Source organism: Rhinoraja longicauda, chromosome 21 (assembly GCF_053455715.1).
Source record: "Rhinoraja longicauda isolate Sanriku21f chromosome 21, sRhiLon1.1, whole genome shotgun sequence".
NCBI classification, from domain to species: domain Eukaryota; kingdom Metazoa; phylum Chordata; class Chondrichthyes; order Rajiformes; family Arhynchobatidae; genus Rhinoraja; species Rhinoraja longicauda.
In genome coordinates this window covers 21804676-21832022 of record NC_135973.1, presented here as the reverse complement: position 1 = coordinate 21832022, position 27347 = coordinate 21804676, and the positions used below count along the sequence as shown (strand labels likewise).

The window sequence follows — 27347 nt, the reverse complement described above, 5'->3', positions numbered from 1 at the left end:
GTGTACAAACTAATGAACTGTACATTTTGATTAATTACTACAATTACCTATAGACAAAGTTAACGAGGTCCAAGAATTGAGCATTTAACTCAAGGTCGTCTGCAAAGCGTTTTTCAATGTAGGTCATCATTTTAACCAATAAAATGGACTTCTCCCTCAGTGTAGGTGTCTGTAGTGAAAAGAGAAATCTTTCAGAGTCACGAGGAACTGCAAATGCTGGTTTACAAAATCAAAAGACACAACGTTCACAAGTTCTAGGAGCAGAATTAGGCCATTCAGCCCATCAAGTCTGCTCTGCCTTTCAATCATAGCTGATCTATCTTTCCCTCTCAACCCCATTCTCCTGCCTTCTCCCCATAACCCCTGGCACCCATACTAATCAAGATTCTGTCAAACTCTGCCTCCACAGCTGCCTGTGGAAATTAATTCTACAGATTCACCACCCTCTGACTAAAGAAATTCCTCCTCATCTCCTTTTTAAAGGTATGTCCTTTTATTCTGAGGCTGTGCCCTCTGGTCCTAGACTCTCCCACTAGTGCTGGAGCAACTCAGTGGGTCAGGCATCATCTCTGGCGGACGTGGATAGGTAAAGTTTCAGGTGGGGACCATTTTTCAGACTGATTGTGGCGGTGGGGCGGGGAAGAAAGCTGAAAGAGAGGAGAGGCAGGGCAAAGCCTGGCAAGTGATAAGTAGAGATGCAAGGAACTGCACATGCAGGTTTAGAAAAAAGTGCTGGAGTATCTCAGCGGATCAGGCAGCATCTCTGGAGAACATGGATAAGCAATGTTTTGGCTCGGGACTCTTCTTCATTCAAGCAGGCTGATAAATCATTCATCCAGCCAGTGTTTCTGCATCTCTCCCTCCTACCCCCACCTTCAACTCCTTCCTCTCTCCCTCTCAAGTAGCATTAGTCCAGTGGCAACATAATCAAAGACTTGTCCCATCTCGGTCATTCCTTCTTCTCCCTGCTCACGACAGCCAGAAGGTACAGAAGCTTGAAACTGCACACCACCAGACTCAGGAACAGCTTCTTCCCCTCTTTTATCAGACTTCTGAACGATCCGCCCATAAGCTAGGGTACTGTCCGATTCACCTCTACCCCATTTTGGACATTGGACTTTGTCTCTGTGACCAATGCGTTACAATCCTGAGAACTATATTCTGCACTCTGTAACTTCCCCTGTGCTCTCTACCTGTTGTACGTGAGTTTGATGGATTGTATTAATGTATAGTATTAACTGAACTGATTGGGCAGCATGCAAAACAAAGCGTTTCACTACGACACGGATTGAACTCAATCCCTGTTCTGAAATACGACGGCACAGTGGTAGAGTTGCTGCCTCCCAGCATCAGAGACCCGGGTTTGATCCCGACCTCAGGTGCCGGCTCTGTGGAATTTGCACGTTCTCCCCGTGACCGAATGGGGTTCCTCCCACATCCCAAAGGCGTGTGGGTTTGTAGGTTCATTAGCCTCTGTAAATTGTCCCTAGTATGTCGGGGCTGAAGAAGGGTCTCGACCTAAAACGTCACCTATTCCTTTTCTCCAGAGATGCTGTACGACCCACTGAGTTACTCCAGCTTTTGTGTGTCTATCCTAGTATGTAGGGAATGAATGGAAAAGCGGAATAACATAGAACCGGTGGGAACGGTTGATCGCCGGTCAGCGTGGAATCGGTGGGCCGAAGGGACAGTTTCCGAGCTGTATCTCCAAACTAAACTTAGGTTTATTATTGCCACATGTACTGAGGTACAGTGAAAAGCTTTGTTTTCAAGTCAAACTCAACTACAATAAGTGGGGAAAATGGGAAGATCCAGGATACAGCACATGGTTCTCAGCATGGCAACGCATCAGGTCCACGGACTGCTTTCAAACCAGAAATTAATTGGTTATGTCTAACGAAAAGTGAAATCCTCATGACCTCCTCATCGCAATGCTAAGAGATAATGCTAAGACATCGCAAACAATGACTTAATATCACACATTTTACTTCTGTCCACTTAATTATTCATGCTGGATCAGAATCCATTCTAAAATATTAACGCACCACATATGTTGTAACTGGCAATTTTCAAATGTTAATGATCCCACTCCATCCATTTCCCATGTGCTGAGTGAAGAGATTGGTGATAAGGTACGCTGAGGTCGGGAATGCTGAGTAAGTGGGAATTCACTTTGTCTACTGTTACAGCAATGGGCAGCACGGTGGCACAGCGGCAGAGTTGCTGCCTCACGGCGTCAGAGACCAGGGTTCAATCCTGACTGTGGGTGCTGTCTGTACGGAGTTTGTACATTCTCCCTGTGACCTCGCATGGGTTTTCCCCAGGTTTGTGGACTGATTGGCTCGGTATAATTGTACATTGTTGATCGCTGGTCGGCAAGGACTCAGTGGGCCGAAGGGCCTGTTGCCGTGCTATATCCCTAAACTAAACGCAGTATGACGGGTTGATTATTCACCATATGATGAGGTATTGGGCAACTTGAGCAAGCAGCTTGACTTACAACCCAATAATATCAAAACTGAGTAGTAAAAAAAAATGCAGATGCTAGTTTAAATCAAAGGCACTGTGAGACCTTCCAGAAAACACACAAATAAGCTCATGAATTAAACCAAGGTTGGGAAGGCTTTAGGTTGGGGAAAATCACCATGCATAGTTAACACTGCAGTAACATAAGCAACAGTAATATTGGGAAACAGCGCCTGAAACATTAATAATGATTGGAACCGCCAGTGATTGTGGTTACAATGCATTAGCAGATGCAAGGGCCGGCCGCCCGCATACATGAGCACTGAACAATGCGGTCTCGGAGAAATGTTCTGTTCCATCATTTCCACCAACATTATGGAACCAGTGCCCCTTTCAATAATCAGAAACTTGACTCAATTAAATATGGTCTTCTCCTTCAAGAAACATCACTAAATGTAATCAAGATGTGGTGAATTATGAAACGTAACATCAGCTTCCCCCAATTAAGTATTACAAAATGTGCAGGAGTCATTTATAGAAAATAACGACTTAAAATTGAGGCCTCCATATAATGATGCAGTTTTAATTAATTTTCTGCACATAGACGTGTAGTACTTAATAAGTGTAAAGATTAATTTATATATAATCATGCACATACTAGCAGAAAGACCTTTGGTGGCATTTATGTTAAAATTCCTTGATTAATTTTGTCATTTACTTCCAAGATGTTGTTAGCGAATTCTGATAAAGTCACACCGCACAGAAACAGGCCCTTCGGTCCACTGAATCCGTGCTAACCATTGTAAGAGCAGTGTAAATGGAGCTTGATGGCTGGCTCAGATGTGTTTAGTTTAGCGATACCGCATGAAAACAGGCCGTTCGGCTCACTGGGTCTGCGCCGAACAGTGATCACCCAACACACTGCACACGCGGGACAATTTACAAGTTTTACTGCCCCAAAGCCACGTAGTCGGCTAAAGGATCAGTTTCCATGATGTATGACCCTCATATTTTTCCCGTGCACATTTGGACTAAATATAATTTATGACAGAAAAAAAAACTTTCTAAGAAGATTGAGGAATTTCTACGTTTTCACTGTACACATGACATTGAACTAAACTGGACTCTTGACAAATCTGTAAATGATTGTGGCCAAGCTACTCTGACTTTGATTGGTAATTGTGCGCAGCCCGTCTGTATTGTTCTCACCTGGTTCACTGCCATGGGGGAATTGTTCTTCACCCACTCCTCCACTATCTTCACCACAGCCCTCAAAATCTTGGCATCGGGTGACTTCTCAATGAGAGAGGTCAAGATGACTTGGATGAAGTTCTTCCGCATTTCCATGCTCATGACAGCAAGCCGGGTTTTCACGAGCTCCAGACTTAGCATGATCAACTCGATCGTGACTGTGAGAGAGAAATATATTTCCCCGTGTTAATACCATGCAGGAAAAGTAGCACGATAGGAGTAGGAAGCCCTACTTCATGTGTGTTACCAAACGACAGTAACATTATAATTCTACATAGAGATCGCAAAACAGTGTCTTTTTGGGTGCCAGTGGGCGGCATGGTGGCGCAGCGTTAGAGTTGCTGCCTAACAGCGCCAGACACCCGACTTCGATCCTGACTGTGGGTGCTGTCTGTACGGAGTTTGTACGTTTTCCCTGTGATCGCGTGGGTTTTCTCCGGGAGCTCCGGTTTCCTCCCACACTCCAAAGACGTACAGGTTTGTAGGTTAATTGCCTTCAGTAAATTGTAAAATTGTCCCTACTGTGTAAATGTTAGCTTACGAGGATTGTTGGTTGGCGTAGACTCAGTATACAGTTCTTGTAAACAGGCCTTTCGGTCTACTGAGTCTACGCCAACCAACAATCCTTGTGAGACTCAGTATAAAGTCTAAACTACTGCACAAGAACGGGCCCTTCGGCCCAGAAATTTTGTGCCAAACATAACATAACAGTATAACAGTATAACAGAACTTTATTGTCATTCGGTATAAATACCGAACGAAATTTCAGCAGTCACAAGACACAGCAAAAAAGAAAAGAACACAGGACACACGACCCCAACACAAACATCCATCACAGTGACTCCAAACACCCCCTCACTGTGATGGAGGCAACAAAACTTCCACTCTCTTCCCCCCGCGCCCACGGACAGGCAGCTCGACCCCTACCGAGGCAACCGACACGCACAGCCCCCGCAAGGGGATGGAAGGCCCCGCGGCCGAGCCGCCCCGGGCACCGATGGCAAGATCATGAAGGTAAGATAAACTAATCTCCTCTGCCCCCACATGATCTATATCCCTCCATATCCATGTGCCGATAGTAAAGCCTCTTAAACATTTGTATCTGCCTCCACCACCACTGTGTTCAAAAATTGAACACAATATTCTGTTTGGAGCACCATCTAGTGGTATCAAGTTGAGTGTGTGGTCATTGCTTTGTACAGCAACAGGACACAGGCCAAGCGTTGAGAGCAAGGGCAGTATTTATCGTCCACCCCCAATTTCTTTCAAAGAGGTGGCATTGAGCTGCCTTCTTGAACCACACAGTCCACGGCAATCCAGCGGTGGATGTGTGCCAAAATAAAGTTGCAGTTGGACTCTTAATTTACTGTTCAATGAGAGCAATATCGAGATTGTGTTTTTTCTAGTTTAGCTTTGTCACGTGTACTGAGGTACAGTGAAAAGCTTCCAGCTGTCATTAACCAGTCAGCGGAAAGACTATACATAATTAAAATCATGTGATAGAGTCATAGAGTCTTACCCAATTTGCCAACACCGGCCAACATGTCCTGTCTACACTAGTCCCACCTGCCTGCAATTGGCCCATATCCCTCTAAACCTGTCCTATCCACGTACCTGTCTAAATGTTTCTTAAACATTGTGATAGTACCTTCAACTACCTTCTCCAGCAGGCTTGTTCCATATACCCACCACCCTTTGTGGGAAAAAGTTATCTCTCAAGTTCCTATTGAATCTTTCCACCTCCCCACCCCCTCCCCCTTCCATCTTAAATCATTGTCCTCTGGTTAATATTAACATATGAAAGAAGCAAAAAATATAACAAACGCAACGTGCTGGAATAACTCAGCGGGTCAGGCAGCCTCCATGGAAGGAATAGACAGGCAACGTTTTGGGTTAGAACCCAGAATGAGGATCCCTTCAGACCCTGGGATCTGAAGAAGGGTCCTGACCCCAATGGCCACCACACCATTTCCATCACGGGTGCTGCCTTGCCTGCTGAGCTACTCCAGCACTTTGAGTCATTTTTCTAAAGAAATGAGTTGCTGTCGGACGGGTAATTTAACTCTCTATGAAAGCAGTATCGAGAGTGTATTGATGTATTAAACAATCAATATAATTCAGTTAAACACAACGTACTGGAGTCACTCAGCGGGTCAGGAGACATCTGTGAAGGGAATGGACAGGCAACGTTTCGGGTCGTAAGGAGGATCCCGATGCTGCCTAAGCCGCTGAGTTAGTCCAGCGCTTGGTGTTTCGCTCGAGATTCCAGCTTCTTGTGTCTCGAATATAACTCAGTAACCAGGTGTGAAAAACAACTGCAGCTGCTCGACAACCAAAAGGTTCCAAAGCCTTTAGCCAAGAACCACGTTGCAACACAAGTCCAGGTTTATCGTGGAGCCCTGTGGACTTTATAGAGTTGAATGGAGTCTTTAAAAGCTACAATAGTGGCCGATCCAGACTAAAGTGGAGCCGGCAGGATACAAAGAATGACTAGGAATCTGGGACAAAGCATAATCAAGGACCAGTCTCACCCCGGCCACTCCCTCTTCTCCCCTCTCCCATCAGGCACGAGTTTCAGTTCAGTTTAATTTAGTTTATTGTCACATGTACCGAGGTACAGTGAAAAGCTTATTGTTGCGTGCTAACCAGTCAGCAGAAAGACAATACATGATTACAGTCAATCCATTTACAGTGTATACAGTTTTAAGAGTGTGGAGCAATTGTAATTATGAGTTTGTAGGTCTGCTTCTGTGGCGAGCATGCAAATAGTCACCTGTGTAGGGCACCATCTTGGAAGCATGCCCATGGAAGGGGTACAGAAGTGTGTAAACACACACCTCCAGATTCAGGGGCAGTTCCTTCCCAGATGTCATCAGCAACTGAACTGCCTGAAATTGTACTTATGAATGGCAATAATCTTACTGATTCGTATGCAAAAAATGAATGTCACTGTGCCTTGACACATGCGATAATACAGCATCATTAAACATGGATAGCATAGTCAGCAAGGACGAGTTGGGCTGAAGGGCCTGTTCATGTACTGTCTGACATGCAAAGGCACAGCTAGTAGAATTCAAAGCTATCAGTAGGACTTTAGAGATACAGCGCAGAAACAGGCCCTTCGGCCCAACGAGCCCATGCCAACCAGCCCGATCACCCCGCACACTAGCACTATCCAACACACAAGGGATAATTTACTATTTTACCAAAGCCAAACCTGCACGTCTTTGGAATGTGGGAGGAAACCGGAGCACCCGGAGAAAGCCCACGCGGTCACAGGGAGAACGTACAAACTCCGTATAGACAACATCCTTATTCAGGATGAAACCCGGGTCTCTGGCGCTGTGAGGCAGCAGCTCTACCCGCTGCGCCACACTGCCGCCCCGTTGAAGAACAAAGAGGTCATGCATTTAGGCTTAGGCTTGTCAGCACCTTTTAATTGCTTCTTTTATTCTATTTTCCAGGCAATTAGCGCGTAAAGACTCAGCACAGGGGTCTCGACAGTAAGTGTCACGACAAGGTAGCTCTTTACGCGTGTCTTCAAGGTCGGGGCTGCTTTGATAATTGCAATACATTGTGAAGAAAGACAAAAGCAAATTAGCGCTCCTGCAAATTAAATTCCTGCTTAGACATCTTCACACTTTTGGCCAAGAAAACACAAATTAGTGAGGAGATGGAACTGCTTTCACTCGGTGGCACAAGTGTACCGTGTTGAACAGCCGTTCTTTAGACTCGCGGAGCCAATTACCGAGATTCCCGTCGAACTTTTAAAAAAGGATTCTGCGCTGCACGTCTTGAACGGAAGCTGCTGCCTCTCTTTAGATGTCAGACACCTGGCCACTGAGTGATAATGGAGACACAAGGAGCTGCAATGCAGCTCGGCCTTGCCGAGACAGCGTGGAGCGTAGATGGAAGGGAGATTGACGCAAAAAGCTGGAGTAACTCAGTGGGAAGTCTGAAGAAGGATCTCGACCCGAAACGTCATCCATTCCTTCTCTCCAGCGATGCTGCCTGTCCCGCCGAGTTACTCCAGCTTTTTGTGTCTATCTTTGATTTAAACCAGCATCTGCAGTTCTTTCCTACACAATGGGAGGTTGGTTTAGTTTAGTTTAAAGATACAGCGTGGAAAAAGGCTCTTCGGCCCACCAAGTCTGTGCCGACCAACGATCCCCACACACTGACACTATCCTACACACCAGGGATCATTTACAATTTTACCAAGCCAATTAGCTTGCAATCCTAGATGTCTTTGGAGTGTGGGAGGAAACCGGAGCACCCAGAGAAAACCAATGCAGATCACGGAGAGAACGTACAAACTCCATACAGACAGCACCCGTGGTCAGGATCGAACCAGGGTCTCTGACGCTGCAAGGCAGCAGCTCTACCGCCCTTGTATAAACACCCTTCCACCATCACCCTCTGCTTCCTTCCGTGAGGTCAGTTAGCTCTCCCTGGATGCCATGCAATCTACCCATCCAGTGCAGCCCATAGTCTCATGGCCCCCTCTTGTTCTTTCTTATACTCCTGTGTTCCCTCTGCTCCAGGGATCCATGTGATCCCAGCTGCCCATACCTGTCCCAAGCCTCTATTTTTTAACGACCAGCGCCTCCATTTCATTTCAGATTTTCAGAATTTCCAGTGATCAGTTATTCTGCTGCGGAGTTATTTGTTTGGTGGGTTGGAGCGGAGCAGAGGGTAGGCAATGCATTAATAACACGAGAGCACTGAGCTCCACCTGCTGGCCGTTACGAGACCCGAGAGACTGCAGATGCCAGAGTCGTGAGGAAACACAGAGTGCTTCAGGAACAGGGAGGTGCAGCAGGTAGAGCCGCTGCCACACAGCGCCAGAGACCCAGGTTCCATCCTGACTTTTCAGGTCTAGACCTTTCTTCAGACCTGAAACATTAATCTCGGTCATCTTTCCACAGATACCAGCACGGGGAAGGGTCCATGCTCCGAACACTAACACGAGCTCCTAGCTCGTAGGTTTTCAACCTGACAACATGACAATGGAGTAACTCAGTGGGTCACGCGGACATGTGTAGGCAATGTTTTGGGTCACGACCCTTCTTCACACTCTTATGACTGGTAGTTACTAAGATTTTTTTTTAAAGGGTGCTCGATGGCAGGACCCTGCATAGCCTCATTTCTTTAGCTTCTATCACAAATAATCCCTGTTTAATGTGGTGACGTGCTGAATCTTTGATTTTCAAGAATCTTTGACCTATTCTAGAATTCAATTGTAATTCATCGCAGTGTCAGAGAATTGAAAGGGTCCTTCGGCCCAACTCGACCATGCCAATCAAATTGCCCCACCTAAGCAAGTCCCATTTGCCCACGTTTGGCCCCCCCTCCCCCTAAACCTTTCCTATCCATGAACCGATGCGTCAACATGCCCGTGTTTTTTCAATGCTTTTAAAGTACCTGTCTCAGCTATCTCATCTGGCAGCTTGTTCCACATACACACTATCTGCTGAGTCAAAAGGTTGCCTCCCAGGTTCCTATTAAATCACTTCCCCTCTTCCACTGTCCTCTGTCCTCTGGTTCTTGGTTCCCCTCGGATGCATTCACTTTATCCATTCCCCTCATGACTTCACACACCTCCCTAAGATAACGATATTAATAATTCATTGCAATTTGCCTCTGCGCAAAAGATTTAACTTTAGCTGAATATTAATTACCACAGAGGAGATTTTACAACCAGAAATCTGGTGGGTTATGCATAGGTCTCTGAATCCCAACAATGTCTGAATAAAGCTCAAGGTAGCAGCAATGTTGAACCCTTAGGGCAGGGTATTTTTTGATTGTGGGGACGAGGAAGAAATCTACGTGAAACGAGTTCTGAAGACAGCATTCGATTCAATTATTACAACACGAAATTTAAATTTAAAAGCATGTTGAATTTTCACTATCTTTGTAACATGATAGGAGTGTATTTGCAATAACTGCAATTTAATTAACACTTAAGGTTGATGTATTACTTGAATTTGCTGCAGGCACATTAATCTTCTTGCAAACATGTTTGAAAATCTTAAATTAAGTACGTTGTTTCAGAGCTGTTTGGGAAGTTTAAACGGTGTTCATCGACCCTTCATCTCCTCAAACTTTAACTTTCCCGCAGCCATGCACTCCTCCGACATTCAATCTTCTCGCCGGACACGCGCTCAGTCCGCCCGCCAAGGCCTGGTCGATCTCCATTTTAGTCTCCTATCCCCTTCCCATTCCCTGGGCCTCCTCCATTGCCAGTGAGGCCACATACAAAATGGAGGAACAGCACCTCATATTCCCCTTGGGTAGCTTACAATCCAACTACGAACATTGAATTCTCCAATTTTAAGCAATACTCCCCCAGACCTCATTTTTTAAAATTTTTCCACGCCTCTCAACCCCCACCTCAATGCGCTCCCATTTCTCCCACCAGGGCGGCAAAGTGGCACAGCTGCTACCACACTGCGCCAGAGAACAGGGTTCGATCCTAACCTCGGGTGATGTCTACGTGGAGTTTGCACATTCTCCCTACGACCACGTGGGTTTCCTCCGGGTGCACTGGTTTCCTCCCATATCCCAAAGACGTGTGCGTTTGTAGGTTAACTGGCCCTCAGTAAAGTGCTCCAAGTGTGCAGGGAATGGATGCGAAAGTGGGAGAACATAGAACTAGTGTGAACAGGTGATCTATAGTCGGCATGGACTCGAAGGGCCGAAAGACCCGTTTCCATGGCGTATCTCCAAACTAAACCATGTGCACTCTGTAAATGTGATGGGCTCCCAGCCTCCGTGCAGGCACAGTCACCTTTACCACAGTCACACACACTGTCACACTGCGACTCTGCTCCTCCACTAAACAACATTTCCACAGCAGAAAAACTGAACACTGGAAATTCCAAATTGAATTGAATTGAATTCAATCTCCCACTAATCCCCAGTCACCCTGCTCCTTTCTCCTCCTTCCTAAACTCATCTCATCATCGTGCTCCAGGTAGTCGTGGAAAGAACAAGCCCGACTCCCCGTCCATCTACTTGCCAATCTGCCAAGTGATCTTAAAAGGAAAAGGCACCAAGTGCTGGAGTAACTCAGCGTGTCAGGCAGCATCTCTGGAGGACATGGATAAGTGACGGGTGAGAGGGGGCGGCACGGTGGCGCAGTGGCGGAGTTGCTGCCTTACAGTGCTTGCAGCGCCAGAGACCTGGGTGCGATCCTGAATAAGGGTGCTGTCTGTACGGAGTTTGTACGTTCTCCCCGTGACCGCGTGGTTTTCTCCAAGATCTTAAAGTTTCCTCCCACGCTCCAAAGACGGGCAGGTTTGTAGGTTAATTGGCTTGGTATAAGGGTAAATTGTCCCCAGTGTGTGTAGGATAGTGTTAATGTGTGGGGATCGCTGGTCGGTGCAGACTCGGTGGGCCAAAGGGCCTGTTTCCTCACTGTATCTCTAAAACTAAAGTGACGTTTCGGGTCGGGACCCTTCTTCAGAAGAACCTTCTTCTTCTGGGAACCTCAATGGAAGCACACCATGTTCCCTTCACTCCACAAACATCACCCTGACATTAGATAGATACACTTGCCGATGTACAATGAAAGTGTGAAGCGTGTTGGCTGAGATCTATTCCAGCACTGACGTCTGAGCATTTTTCAGACTTTTTTTTGAAGTAGTGCATTGATCCAATATCAAGCCCATCAATCTTAAACATCAATGGAGAAAAGAAGTCTTGAAATATACATTATGCAGGGCACCTTGAAGTCTGAAATGTTTATTATCTAACTCCTACATTTTTTCCCTTCACAACTTCATTCGACATATTGGACCGCAAATCAAACTGACTTGCTGTTAAAAGCAACAGACTGTTTAGTTTAGTTCAGAGATAGTGTGGAAACAGGCCCTTCGGCCCACCGAGTCCATGCCGACCAGCAATCACCCGTACACTAGTTCTATCCTACACACTAGGGACAATTAACAAAAGCCAATTAACCTACAAACCTGCACGTCTTTGGGATGTGGGAGGAAACCGAAGCAGCCGGAGAAAGCCCACGCGGTCACAGGGAGAACGTGCAAACTCCGTGCAGACAGCACCCGTTGGCAGGATGGAAACCTGGTTTCTGGCGCTGTGAGGCAGCAGCTCTACCCACTGCGCCACCGTGCCGCACTCTGCTGTATGATCAGGAGCTGAATGACATTTCTATCCCATTCTCTGTGGAATTGCATTCAATTTTACTCCAACAAAGTGGCTAGATTAAAATGAAAAGTGAAATGCAGCAGCATTACCTACGCTCGGCACAAAAAGCTGGAGTAACTCAGCAGATCAGGCAGCATCTCCGGAGGAAAGGATGAGGTGACGTTTCGGGTCGAGACCCTACTTCACACTGAGAGCCAGGGGTCTCTTCCTTCCTTATCCCCTCTTCCACAGCCAACATCGGCCAGTGCCGGCTCTGATTTGTTCTGAACCTTTTCATACCTTTAATTTCCCTCCCCACTGACTCTCAGTCTGAAGAGAGTCTCGACCCGAAAAGTCACCTATTCCTTTTCTCCAGAGATGCCGCCTGACCTGCTGAGTTACTCCAGCGTTCTGTGCTTATCTTCGATGTAAACCAGCATCTGCAGTTCCTTCCTCGGCATTACCTGTGCTTGTTTCCGATGCCCCGGGAGTGGCCTGTGGGTTGAGGTGATCTCTCACCATCTTCTGGAGGGAGCGCATGAAGACGGAGATGAGGCGGTCGATGTAGCTGGGGTTGTTGCTGCAAGCAGACTTCAGGATCATCAATGTACCTACAGCGTTTAAAGCTAACGGTAAGAAGCCAAGCTCAATAAAACACAGTCCACCCACCTCACCTTCAATAGGGTATGGCACAGGGCAGCACAGTGGTGCAGCGATAGAGTTGCTGCCTTACAACGCAGGGACCTGGGTTCGATCCTGACTACGGGTGCTATCTGTACGGAGTTTGTACGTTCTCCCTGTGATCGTGTGGGTTTTCTCCGGATGCTCTGGTTTCCTCCCACACTCCAAAGACGTGCAGGTTTGTAGGTTAATTGACTATGCTAAAACTGTACATTGCCCCTAGTGTGTAGGATAGTGCTAGTGTACGGGGTGATCGCTGGTCGGCGCAGACTCGGTGGGCCGAAGGGCCTGTTTCTGCGTTGCATCTCTAAAGTCTAAAATTAAAGAGTCCCTCAACCAGTCAGTAAACCCCCATTAATACTTTGCAAACGACAAAGGCTGCCTCTTGTTTGTGAACACTGGTTCTTGCATAAGGCCGCACTTGGAGCATTGTCTTCACCTCTGGTCTCCCTGCTATAGGAAGGATGTCATTAAGCTGGAAACAGTGCAGGTGGAAAGATTTACAAGGATGTTTCCAGCGCTCGCTATGGGGATGGGTTAGGTGGGGCATTGGGCTGAAGGGCCTGTTCCCCACCCCTACTGTACGACTCCATGGCGTGTGGTCTGCAAGCATTGCATCTCGCCTTAAAGCTTAATTAGGAGAAAGAAAGAAAGGGTTGCCGATGGCTCTGCACGACTCACCGAAGAGCTGATTGGGATTGGCATTGGTTGCTTTCTCATAGTTAGTGAGGCCTTCGTAAATGACTTTCCCCACGGCCGCGTAGAGGCATTCCAGCTCCTCGTACTTGGACGCCACGCTCGAGGTGCCTGGGTGGGGAGAGCAGGGAAGGTGGCACTAGCAATGTGCGGCATCAAGATGGCTACCGTCCCCTTAACCTCCCTCACTCCTCCATCCCTATTTGCCCCTCACTCCAGCGCACCGATTACCTCACTCCTCTGGCCCTCTCTCCCCTTCCCCCCCTCCCCCCCCCCACCTTCTCTCCTCCCCACTCAACCCTGGCCGTCTCTCCCCTGCCCCGTCTCCCCCCTATCCACCAGCCCTCTGCCGCACACCTCTGCCCCCCCCCCCACCCCTCACACCATCTGCCCTCTCTCCTCCGCACACATCCGGCCATCTCTCCGCGACTCTCCCTGCCCTCCGGCCCAATCTCCCCATCACTTCCACTGCTCTCCCTCCCAACTCATCCAACACTCACCCCAACTCCCATTCCACCGGCCCTCCTGCCTCTCCACTCCCCGGCCCCCTCTCTCCCCCACACCACTGGCCTTCACACAAACACCACCGCTCTGGCCCTCTCTCCCCCAACTCCTCCCGTCCTCTGTCTCCCCATTATTGCAGCTCTCACCCCATCCCCACCCCTCCAGCCCGCTCTCTCTCTCTCTCTCTCTCCTCCAGGTCCTGTCTCACGCCCCACATCCTCTGGTCCTCTCTTCATCTCCACACATGCCTTTGGCTCTCTCTCCCCACACTCCTCCGACCCTCTCTCTCTCCCCACTGACCCTCTCTCTCCCCACACTCCAATGACCCTCTCTCTCCCCACAACCTCCGGCCCTCTCTCTCCCCACAACCTCCGGCCCTCTCTCTCCCCACATCCTCCGGCCCTCTCTCTCCCCACATCCTCCGGCCCTCTCTCTCCCCAAATTCTCCGGCCCTCTCTCCCCACACTCCTCTGACCCTCTCTCTCCCCACATCCTCCAGCCCTCTCTCTCCCCACATCCTCCGGCCCTCTCTCCCCACACTCCTCTGGCCCTCTCTCTCCAGTGCGACGTACTTGGCTCTGTGGGGAAGACGCTCATCAGTCGGGATAGCAGGGTGTGGACGGCCCGAAGGACTTTGTTGTTGCCGCAGGTCATGCAGGCCGCGATCCCCCGCTGCAGCGGCTTGAAGCTGCTGAGGATTGCCGGCGACTGGAGCACGGTGAGGAGGAAGCTCAGCACCTCCAGCCCCGTGCAGATGTTGGCCATGTTGGCCTGGTTGGGCTGCTCCTGAAACAGGCATGACGTTCATTATTGTAGAAACACATGCTGGCGCACACACAAAGAGGACACAAAGTGCTGGAGTGGCTCAGCGGGTCAGGCAGCACCTCTGGAGAACATGGGTGGGCGACATTTGGGGCCGAGACCTTTCTTGAGGCAGCAGGTCTCCTGAGGAAGTAGAGGCGTTGGTGTGCCTTCATGATGGTCGCACCAATGTGGTTGGTCCACGAGAGATCATTGGTGACATCAGCACCAGGGAACGAAGCTCTCAGCCACTTCCACGTTACAGTTAACAGCAAAGTGCAGATACTTGTGTCTCCATAAAACTAGGGTGGTCGCTGGTCGGCGTGGACAATAGACAACAGGTGCAGGAGTAGGCCATTCGGCCCTTCGAGCCGGTGGGTGAAAGAGCCCCTTTCCAGGCTGTATCTCTGAGCTAGACTAAATCATCAGGTCTGTGTAGTTAGCAACTCTCTGTAGCTTCCTAAAAGGATTTCCCTCCAATTATTTCTTTTTTTTAAAGTACATGCAATTATGCCTCATCAAATGTCAATTTTATGGCACTAAATGTCCTGCAAAATTAAAGCCTTCCTCATCCAACCTACGTACAAGTCTACACTCTGCATCAAAATGCATTAAATGCTCAGTAATTTTTGCAGTGTGCATCACGCCCCTTAATTACTGTCACCACTCATGCAGGACAACTGTGCATTTCAAACTGAACCAATACCATTTAGGAAATTCACTGTGTGCGGCTTTTATTTCATGGCTGAGCTGAATCGAGTGGTTGGCTTTTAGATTATAAAAATTAGAGCAAATCTGAAGGCAGTATCTTTATCCTGCCAGTCTGAAGAAGGCTCCAGACCCGAAACGTCACCCATCCTTTCTGTCCACAGATGCTGCCTGGCCCGCTGGGTTACTCCAGCATTTTGTGTCTATCTTTTTCCTAGTTCCTTTGGTGTAGAGGCCACGTCATTGGGTATTTTCAAAGCAGAGATTGATAGGCTTGTGATCAGTAAGGGTGTCAAAGATTACGGGGCGAAGACAGGGGAATGGGTTTGAGACTGGGCGGCAAGGTGGCGCAGCGGTAGAGTTGCTGCCTTACAACGCCAGAGACCCGGGTTCGATCCTGACTACGGGTGCTGACTGTACGGAATTTGTACGTTCTCCCTGTGGGTTTTTTTGGTTGCTCCAGTTTCCTCCCACACTCCAAAGATGTACAGGCTTGTAGGTTAACAGGCTTCTGTAAACTGTCCCTAGTGTGTACGATAACGCTAGTGTACGGGGTGATCGCTGGTCAGGGCGGGCTCAGTGGGCTAAAGGGCCCGTTTACGCGCTCTACCTCTAGACTAAACTCTAAAGGGAAAGATAGATTGGCCATGATCGAATGGTAGCATAGACACAGTGGGCCGAATGGCCTAATTCTGCTCCTCTGTCGTATGAAATATCCCGCTCTGAATAGCTCTTGGTTTGTGTCAGAGGAGATCATGTGGTATCAGAGGCACAGCTGGGACGGCTACTGCCTCATAGCTCCAACAACCCAGGTTCCATCCTCACCTCCAGTGCTGTCCGTGGGGAGTTTGAAAGTTCCTCCTGTAACCCTGTCAGTGTCCTCCGGGTGCTCCGGATTCCTCCCACATCTCAAAGAGGTGCAGGTTTGTAGGTTAATTGGCTTCGGTAAAATTGTAAATTGTCCCTACCGTGTTGGATAGTGCAAGTGTACAGGGGGGGGGGGGGTTCACTGGTCAGCAAGAACCTGGTGGGCCGAAGGGACTGTGTCCATGCTGTATCTCTGTCTAGATCAGTCTGGGTGTATGTTAAATTCCCTCATGTTGCCCACTGCTACAGCTATAACTGGTGACGCTGCTCCACACATCTTAGCCAGTGATCTGCACGCCATCGATTTCCCACTCATTCTCAATCCAACAGAGGTTTGCAACCTTGATGTTCTTTGAAGTAATAACCCAGGTTAATTTATCTGCAGTGCTTAATATTCAGGGAGGATAGTCTCTTTCGCTTTGTATCTTGTTGTGCAGCAATTTAAGCTTCCATGTATCAAAACGTAGTCTGCACCTGTATTATTGATTGCTTGAAAAACACAGCACGCAAACCCCGCCCGGCCCACGCCACCCATCGATCACCCGTTCGATGGTCGGTATATGTTATCTCACTTTCTCATCCACTCCCTACATCCTCCCTACAATTTACAGAAGCCCATTAACCGACAAATCCACACGTCTTTGGAACATGGGGGGGGGGGGAACCTGAACACCCCGAGGAAACCCACGCTGCCATAGGGAGAATGTGCAAACTCCATACAGACAGCACCCGAGGTCAGGATCGAACCAGGGTCTCTAGCGCTGTGAGGCAGCAGGTCTCCCTGCTGCGCCACTTTGCTCTTCCCGATGGGTGGTCCCCCGAGAGTGAATATATTCATACACTATCTACAAGTCAAGCTGGAACGTCTCTGGGCTGCAAGGTAGAATGGTTAGACACACAAAATAGTAGAGTAGACACAAAATGATGGAGTAAGTCAGTGGGTCAGGCAGCATCTCTGGAGAAAAGGAATAGGTGACGTTTTGGGCCGAGACCCTGCTTCAATTTCGCACTCATTGGGAAACATGAGGGAATTTAACATGCACCGAGACCCTGCTTCAGACTGAGAGTCAGGGGAGCGAGAAACTAGAGGTATGAAAAGGTTCAAAACAAATCAGAGCCGGCACCGATGACCAAGGAAAGATGGAGCCCACAATGGTCCATTGTTGGCTGCGGAAGAGGTGATAACGAAGGGAGCTGTGGGGAGGGCTACAAATAGTGCTGTGCAAATCGTACAGTATGCTGCTCTCCGAAAGGTCGCTCTCTGCAAGATTCACTGTTTGCAAAAGTCGTACCACTGTCATCAGCAACTTGTCGAACCACTGAAGCTTCAGTTCCGCTTTTGGCCACACGTCGGATCGAAGAGCCATCTTCAGGAGGCTGACACATCGTCTGGACAACATTTCCCCAGGTGAGCCCGCTGTGTTGGAAGAATCGTTCACCTGGGAATCAAACACCACACGTATCAGACAGGGCTGAAAGCAACAGCGTCTCACATACCACTCACATACCTGACCTCCCATCCACCTCATTGGAGACCCTGGCACTATCTTTAATCTGACTTCACTGGACTTTATCATGCACTAAACGTTATTCCCTTTATCCTGTATCTGTACATTGTGGACGGCTCAATGGTAATCATGTATTGTCTTCCCACTGACGGGTCAGCACGTAACAGAAGCTTTTCACTGTGACAATAAACCAAACTTTAACTGAGAACACGCAAAGTCTCTGTTTTCTTATTACGCTGCACGAAACTGATGCCAAATCGTTTTTTTTTAATCCAAGGAAATGAGTACAATAATTTCAGCATGGACAAGCGAAGGAGTGAGCTACTGGAGAAGAGAATTACCTAGCATGATAACCAACCAATTTTAGTTTCATTTCGAGATGCAGCGGGGAAACAGGCCCTTCGGCCCGCTGAGTTCGTACCGACCTGCGTTCACCCCGCACACTAGCACTATACTACACAATGGGGACAATGTACAATTTTTCCAAAGCCAATTAACCTACAAACCTGCACATCTTTGGAGTGTGGGAGGAAACCAGAGCACCCGGAGAAACCCGCGTGGTCACGGGGAGAACGTACAAACTCCGTACAGACGGCACCCGTAGCCAGGATCAAACCCGGGTTTCTGGTGTTGTAAGGCAGCGAGTCTATCCCAGCGCCCCCGTGCCACTCTCACACCCATGCGCCCCAAATGATCTTCTCATCAATAGACTACCTTTGAATGGATGACTAGATCTGGAGTTACGACGTTATTGAATTTCATGTTTATTACTTATTATATATGTGTATTGAGTTACAAACCCATTATGCTCAGAATTTCATTGCTCTATTGTCGATACAAATGACAATTAAAGATTCTTGATTCTTGACTAGAACATAGCTATGAGACTATGTCAGTAGCTGTAAACTACCATGGCACAGCTATAAGGTCAGAGGGGGGAAGCTTAATGGAGATGTGTGGGGCAAGTTTTTTTTTTACACAGAGAGTGGTGGGGGCCTGGAACGCATTGCCGGGGGGGTGGTGGAGGCAGATACGATAGTGGCATTTAAGAGGCTTTTAGATAGGCACGTGGAAGTGCAGGGAATGGAGGGATATGGATCACATGCAGGCACAGATCAGTTTAACTTAAGGTCATAAGGTCATGTGATCGGAGCGAAATTAGGCCCTTCGGCCCATTGAATCATGGCTGATTTATCTCTCCCTCCTAACCCCATTCTCCTGCCTTCTCCCAATATCCCCTGAATGGACTAAAGAAATTCCTTCTCATCTCCTTCCTAAAGGAACGTCCTTTAATTCTGAGGCTATGACCTCTAGTCCTAGACTCCCCCACGAGTGGAAAAGTTAGGCGAGAGGAAAACTAGAGGTATGAAAAGGTTCAGAACAAATCAGAGCCGGCACCGATGACCCAGCAGAGGTGGAGCCCACAATGGTCCATTGTTGGCTGTGGAAGAGGTGATCATGAAGGGATACAAAGAGTGAAACTAGCAAGACGACTAGGGTGGGGGAGGGACACAGAGAGAGAGGGAACGCAAGTGTTACTTGAAATCAGCGAAATCAATATTCATGAAAGCTGCCCAAGCGAAATATGAGGTGCTGTTCCACCATTTTGCGATTCCTCACTGACGTTCTCAATTGGAAGTCACTAGGAATGACAAGCAACAAATTCTCCCTACTTCCAAAGATGAGAAATTAATAAGGGAGGCTTTAAATCTCTCACCCCGCTCACAAACTGCATTATAAATGGAATCACTGTGAAATGTTGTGGCTACTGTTATCTCGCTCACAGCTTGATCCACAAGTGGCACTTGGATGACGGAGAAAATAATCTGGTGTCTTTGCTCTCGCTTTCTGACTGAACAACAGACTACTTTACACACAATATCCCATTAATCTTAACTCACAGCAGCAGCCTGGGAGCTGAGGTTTAACGTGGTACTTAAAAGACGGTTCATCTTGTAGCACAGCGCTGCAATGAAGGGGCGCTGCAGGTTTATTAATGGAGGTAATGGATATCAGTATATCGATCTTGACTGCAGAGTCCTGGAGTTCCACAGACTTCTACAACAAAAGTACTTTATACATGCGGTTACTACAATTCACCTCTACCCCAGTGCTGAGAACTATATTCTGCACTTTGTATCTTCTCCTTTGTTCTACCCATTGTGCTTGAGTTTGACTTGATTATATTCATGTACGGATGTGTTTCCCTTTGCTCCATCTATTTTTAGCTTAGATTTAGAGATCACAGCGTGAAAACAGGGCCCTTCGGACCACTGAGTCCATGCTGACCATCGACCACCATTCACACGTTCTACACTGTCCCACTTTACAGAAGCCGATTAACCTACAAGTCCATGCCGACCATCAATCGGCCATATACTATTTCTGGTATGGAATTCAGCAGAGTTGCTGCCTTACGGCGCCAGAGACCCCGGTTGGATCCCGGCCTCCAGTGCTGACTGTGCAGAGTTTGCACTTTCTCCCCGTGATCGTGTGGTTTTTATCAGGGAGCTCCGGTTTCCTCCCACACTCCAAAGACGTGCAGGTTAGTAGGTTAAGTAGCTTCTGTAAATTGTCTCTAGTGTGTAGAGTAGTCCTAGTGTACGGGGTGACAGCTGGTCGGCGTGGACTCAGTGGGCGGAAAGGCCTGTTTCCACACTGTATCTCTAAACTAAACTAAACCAAAGTACTTTAGACGTAGTTACCACAATTCACCTCTACCCCATTGCGGACATTGAACCTTGTCTCTGGAACTGAAGCACTGCAATGCTGAGAACTGTATTCTGCACTCTGTATCTTCCACTTTTCTTTATTTTTAGTTTCGTTTAGTTAGGGCACGGCCTGTACAGTGTTTGCATGTTCTCCCTGTGACTACATGGGTTTTCTCCGACACTACAAAGACGTGCCGATTTGAAAGTTAAGTAGCTTGTGTAAGTTGTAAATTGTCCCTAGTGTGTCGGATAGTGTACAGGGTGATCGCCGGTCGCCACATACTCGGTGGGCCGAAGGGCCTGTTTCCAAGCTGTATCTCCAAAACTAAATTAAATGCCAGAGGGTGAAGAAAGGAGAGGAACTGGTGTTAGAAAGATAATTGTAATTTTGAATAATTCTGGACGAGCTCGAGTCCAGCACTCGATGCGTCTCTCTGGTATAAACCAGCCAGCATCCGCAGCTCCTTGACTCTACAAAATGATCACCCCGTAATATGTTCACATTCATTCAGGCTGTACCTCAGACCCGACAGTGCGCAACAACTCTCAGATGAAGTTGAAGATGGAACAACAAAGTGCAGCCATTACCTGACAAGCGATTCTGATGAGGAAGTTTACGACGGTGTCAGTGTGCTGCTTGTCAATGGGCTTTGAAAGCAGGTGATCAGTTCCAGTGAGCGACTGGCTTCGGCCAAATACCTGTCAACGATAAACGGAAATAATAGCTCGAGGCTGTTTCTGCAACTAGATACAAATTTCAATGCTTTGAAACCAAATCCATCATTCGCGAGTGTCAGTTCAACCCGGTGAAACGACCTGCAGAAAGAAGGTCGCTGCCAGTGCAGGTGAGATGCAGGGCCCTGGGGAGTGTTGTCGAGCAGTGTGATCCAGCAGCGCAGAGTTCCCTGAAAGTGGCTTCACAGGTAGAGAGGGTGGTCAAGAAGGCTTTTGGTACATTGGCCTTCGTCAGACAGGGTAACATGTAGAGAAGAAGGGCCCCGACCCGAAAAGTCATCCGTCCTTTCTCTCCAGAGATGTTGCCTGACCCATTGAGTTACTCCAGCACTTTGTGTCTATCTTTGGTATAAACCAGCATCTGCAGTTCTTTATTTCTGCACCAATGAGTACAGAAGTTGGGATGTTATGTTACAGCTGTACCAGATGTTGGCGAGGCCGCATTTGGAGTATTGTGTCCAGTTTCTGTCACCTTCTATATGAAGGATGTTATTTAACTGGAAAGGGTACAGAGCAAATTTACGCGGATGATGCCAAGGCTCAAGGGCCTGAGCTCGAGGGACACGTTAGGCAGTTAACGACGTTATACCTCGGAGAGCAGGAGGCTGAGAGGTGATCTAACAGAGGTGGTAGGTAAATCATGAGGGGAATAGATAGAGTGAATGCATAGTCGTTTACCCAGAGTAACTAATCATCTCTTACCACGCTGAAATTAATTTTAAGACCTTAGGGCAGCACAGAGGTGCAGCGGTAGAGTTGCTGCCTTACAGCGCCAGAGACCCATGGACTCGGTGTGCCAAAGGGCCTATTTCCGCACTTTATCGCTGAAGTCTAAAGATGCTGGAAATATCTTTAGACTTTAGAGATACAGCACGGAACCAGGCCATTTGGGCCACTGTGTCTATGTGGACCAGTGATCACCCCATACCCCACACACTCGGGACAACTTACCATTTTTACAAACCCGCACAAGTTTGGTGTGTGGAGCACCCGGAGAAAACCCATGCAGTCGCAGGGAGAACGTACAAACTCTGTGCAGACAGCATCCTTAGTCAGGATTGAACCCGAGTCTCTGGCGCTGTAAGGCAGCAACTCTACCGCTGCCCACGAGGCCATAGACCAATCACATATTATGCTGGAGTAACTCAGTGCCTTGTGTGCTTTTCGAAAGCCAGCATGCACCTGCAGTTCTCGGTGTCTGCTGAAAATATATCGGCAACTATCATTTCCCAGCGAGACCACGAAGACGAAATGAACTTTAAGCCCGTTTGAAAGTCGCCATAAATGCTGCTTTGCAAAATGCAACCCAACATCCAAAGCTTCACCTGTGGAAGTTCCCCAGTAATCCAAATAGTCATCAATCACAGCCCAATGTAATGAGACAGGAAATGCTGGCACTAATCTAAGGGTAAGGCAGAAAATTGGAGAAATGACACAATCATTCCACAAAGTATTAAATCCAAATGGTGCCTGGACACTACCCACATTTCCAGCATTTGTCCGGAGTCGCTTCACATCCTGAGCCGAATCCATGGACAGACCACGTTTGACGTTGCCGTTAGCAGCACTGGTTCCCTCTCCACCACCATTCATGTCTGGATCGGACTCAGGCTACGGGGGGGGGGGCAGGGAGAAGAGCCAACAGTCAAGAGTGTTTTAAGACATTAAACCATAAGACATATTACCAAATGTAGACACGATGTGCTGGAGTAACTCAGCAGGTCAGGCAGAATCTCTGTATAAGATCATTACATATAGGAGCAGAATTAGGCCATTTGGCCCATCGAGTCTCCTCCGCCATTCAAAGATGTACTTACCTCCCAATCCCATTCTCCTGCCTTCTCCTCATACCCTGTGACACCCGTACAAATTTCAGGACATATTGTCATATGTCCCGAAGCGGAACAATTAAATTCTCACTTGCAGCTGTTTTCTCAACATAGCACCCAGTAGAGACCATAATAAACAATAAAAAAAAGTCAAATAGATTTGTAAAAAACAGTGCAAAAACAAATCCAAATCCAAAATCCCGAGTGCAATCAAGACAGTCTGTGGCTGGGAGTTTAGTTGGAGTTCGCGGCATTCAATAGCCTGATGGGTGTTGGGAAGAAGCTGCTCCGGAAACTGCAATTTACAGTTTTCAGGCTCCAAGCAAAAATATTCAATGCCTGGATGATTTTAATATCCAGAAAACGTCTCATAATAAAGGGTGGTGGGTGCTTGGAACACATTGCCAGAGGTGGTGGTGGAGGAGGCTGATACATTCAGGCCTTTGAGTCTTTTGGATAGGCATATGGATACGCAGGGAATGCAGGGATATGGATGATGTGCAAGCAGATAACAGTTGGTCATGTTCGGCACAGACAATGTGGGCCGAAGGGCCTGTTCCTGTTCCGTTCTAATGATCTGTAGCCAGCTATATTTATACCGTGCAAAACATAAAGTGCTAGAGGAACTCAGCGGGTCAGTCAGCATCTGGGGAGGGCATGGACAGACAACGTTTTGTGTCGCAACCCTTCTTCAGACTGACGAAAGAAACACAATTCAATACCCAAGAACACTAAATGTATATTACTAACTGCCCTCTTTTAAAGCTTAAATTTAACATTATACATTGAATTGCTTTAAAAGATGGGGCCATATATGTAGCAAGTTTGCTTTCTGACCAAAGATGGACACAAAGTGCAGGAGTAACTCAGCGGATCAGGCAGCATCTCTGGAGAACAAGGATAGGTGACACATTAGGAAGGAAATGGTGTTGGGTAGACTGATGGGACTGAAGGCTTATAAATCCCCAGGGCCTGATGGTCTGCATCCCAGGGTATTTAAGGAGGTGGCTCTAGAAATCGTGGACGCATTGGTGATCATTTTCCAATGTTCTATAGATTCAGGATCAGTTCCTGTGGATTGGAGGGTAGCTAATGTTATCCCACTTTTTAAGAAAGGAGGGAGAGAGAAAACGGGAAATTATAGACCAGTTAGTCTGACATCAGTGGTGGGGAAGATGCTGGAGTCAATTATAAAAGACGAAATTGCGGAGCATTTGGATAGCAGTAACAGGATCGTTCCGAGTCAGCATGGATTTACGAAGGGGAAATCATGCTTGACTAATCTTCTGGAATTTATTTGAGGATGTAACTAGGAAAATTGACAGGGGAGAACCGGTGGATGTAGTGTACCTTGACTTTCAGAAAACCTTCGACAAGGTCCCACATAGGTGATTAGTGGGCAAAATGAGAGCACATGGTATTGGGGGTAGAGTACTGACATGGATAGAAAATTGGTTGGCAGACAGAAAGCAAAGAGTGGGGATAAATGGGTCCCTTTCAGAATGGCAGGCAGTGACTACTGGGGTACCGCAAGGCTCGGTGCTATATTTACAATATACATTAATGACTTGGATGAAGGGATTAAAAGTACCATTAGCAAATTTGCAGATGATACAAAGCTGGGTGGCAGTGTGAACTGTGAGGAAGATGCTATGAGGTTGCAGGGTGACTTGGACAGGTTGTGTGAGTGGGCGGATGCATGGCAGATGCAGTTTATGGATAAGTGCGAGGTTATCCACTTTGGTGGTAAGAATAGGAAGGCAGATTATTACCTGAATGGTGTCAAGTTAGGAAAAGGGGACGTACAACGAGATCTGGGTGTCCTAGTGCATCAGTCACTGAAAGGAAGCATGCAGGTACAGCAGGCAGTGAAGAAAGCCAATGGAATGTTGGCCTTCATAACAAGAGGAGTTGAGTATAGGAGCAAAGAGGTCCTTCTGCAGTTGTACAGGCCCCTAGTGAGACCGCACCTGGAGTACTGTGTGCAGTTTTGGTCCCCAAATTTGAGGAAGGATATTCTTGCTATTGAGGGCGTGCAGCGTAGGTTTACTAGGTTAATTCCCGGAATGGCGGGACTGTCATATGTTGAAAAACTGGAGCGACTAGGCTTGTATACACTGGAATTTAGAAGGATGAGAGGGAATCTTATCGAAACATATAAGATTATTAAGGGGTTGGACACTTTAGAGGCAGGAAACATGTTCCCAATGTTGGGGGAGTCCAGAACCAGGGGCCACAGTTTAAGAATAAGGGGTAGGTCATTTAGAACGGAGATGAGGAAAAACCTTTTCAGTCAGAGAGTTGTAAATCTGTGGAATTCTCTGCCTCAGAAGGCAGTGGAGGCCAATTCTCTGAATGCATTCAAGAGAGAGCTAGATAGAGCTCTTAAGGATAGCGGAGTCAGGGGATATGGGGAGAAGGCAGGAACGGGGTACTGATTGAGAATGATCAGCCATGATCACATTGAATGGTGGTGCTGGCTCAAAGGGCCAAATGGCCTCCTCCTGCACCTATTGTCTATTGTCTAATGACATTTTGGGTTGGGTCCCTTCTTCAGACTGATTGTAAGGTGGACGGGGGACGGGGGGGGGGGCGGAAGCTGGAGAAGGGGAGTGGCAGGACAAAGCGTGGCTCTGTATCTTCCCCATGGCTCTATCTATTGTACTTGAGTTTGAGATGATTGGACCCAATGTGTGACCTATCCATTTTGGATGACCTGTTCCACTGAGTCACTCCAGCACTCTGTGTCTATCTTTGGTATAAAGCAGCAGTTGCAGCTCTCCGTTTCCACGTTCCTGCTTTCTCACCTGCTGGTCTTTGATCCGCTGCAGCTCCCACTTGATGACGACTTCCGCCAGATCGACGGCCAGCTTCCGCTGCTCGATGGTGACGCTGGGCGTGAAGCCCAGGCGCTGCATGGCGCTGACCATGTGCTGCACGAGGTGGTGTCGCACCGGGAAGTAGACCTGAACACAGACGTCAGCCGTGACACCGTCACCATCGCAAACCGAGCATCAGGCAGCATACAAGCCAGCAGGTTATCAGCCATCCTATCACCAACTCATGCGCGGTCCTGACCTCCCAGCTACCTCACTGGAGACCCTCGCACTATCTTTAATCGGACTTTATTTGCACGAAACGTTATTCCCTTTATCCTGTATCTCCACACTGCGGACGGCTCAGTTGTAATCATGTACAGTCTTTCTGCTGACTGGATAGCACGCAACAAAAGCTTTTCACTGTACCTCGGAACACATGACAATCATTAACTAAACTAAACTAAGCCACAAACAGGAAAAAGGGCTCCAAGATCTACCACTTGGGCAGCAGCAGTGGCAAGTGGTAGAGTTGCTGCCTCACAGCGCCAGAGACCTGGGTTCGATCCCGACCATGGGTGCTGTCGGTACAGAGTTTATTCATTCTCCCTGTGACCGTTTGGGTTTTCTCCGGGTGCTCCGGTTTTCTCCAACACTCCAAAGACGTGCAGGTTTGTAGGTTAATTATGTAAATTGTAGGACAATTCTGTAAATTGTCACTAGCATGTGTGATAGAATTAGTGTATGGGTGATAATTGGTCGGCATATACTCGGTTTACCAAAGGGCCTGTTTCTATGCTGTACATCAGAACTAAACTCTCGAAGGTTACTGTTTAGTTTAGAGATACAGAGTGGAAACAGGCCCTTCAGCCCACCGAGTCCATGCTGACCATTGATCACCCATTCACACTTGTTCTGTAATATCTCACTTTACAGAAGCCAACTAACCTACAAATCTGCACGTCTATGGCACGTGGGAGGAAACCGGAGCACCCGGAGGAAACCCACGCAGGTCACGGGAGAAACATACAAACTCCTTACAGACAGCACCCGAGGTCAGGATCGAACCCGGGTCTCTGGCGCTGTGAGGCAGCAACTCCACCGCACGACAATGGACAATGACACCGTGACAAGTCTTAAACAATTCATGCACTTTAATTCGATCACGTCAGAAACACACTCGTCTTAAAATAGGGACCTACCCTGAAATGCTGAACGATCAGATGCAGGATATGGACCAACTGAGGCACCGTGTACCCCTCCTCCACAATGATTTTCCGGGTCCAATGAGTAAGCATCTGATGTCCGTCTTCCATCCGAGCGGGAACAGCAGGAGTGAGAATGGCCATTGCTTGCCTCACCACCAACCGAGCCTCCATGGCATGGGCTTTCAACAGACTCAGGAAGACCTGTGGAACATTGCGTACAAACCTTAGCGTGGGAATCCTCCGCCAGAACAAGTTTCCCTCAAATTCATCAAACAAAATTGGACACAAAATGCTGGAGTAACTCAGCACCTCAGGCAGCATCTCTGGAGAACGATCAGAAGATCATGAGCCATTGGAGCAGAATGAGGCCATTCTGCCAATTGAGTCTGCGCTGCCATTCAACCATGGCTGCTCTATC

The 27347-nt window shown here is 47.9% G+C and overlaps 1 protein-coding gene across 1 annotated transcript in view; it reads right to left on the bottom strand.

Annotated features, from left to right (window-relative positions):
- Positions 1-27347, bottom strand: part of trrap (transformation/transcription domain-associated protein) — a 170496-nt gene that overhangs the window by 74952 nt on the left and 68197 nt on the right. The window contains exons 39-48 of the mRNA XM_078418086.1: positions 26924-27130; positions 25713-25871; positions 22562-22687; positions 20930-21040; positions 17415-17561; positions 14319-14532; positions 13228-13353; positions 12330-12491; positions 3676-3875; positions 48-169 (exon numbers count right to left, since the gene is read on the bottom strand). Of these exons, the coding sequence (XP_078274212.1) occupies positions 48-169; positions 3676-3875; positions 12330-12491; positions 13228-13353; positions 14319-14532; positions 17415-17561; positions 20930-21040; positions 22562-22687; positions 25713-25871; positions 26924-27130 (1574 nt within the window). The remainder of the gene's footprint in view (positions 1-47; positions 170-3675; positions 3876-12329; positions 12492-13227; positions 13354-14318; positions 14533-17414; positions 17562-20929; positions 21041-22561; positions 22688-25712; positions 25872-26923; positions 27131-27347) is intronic.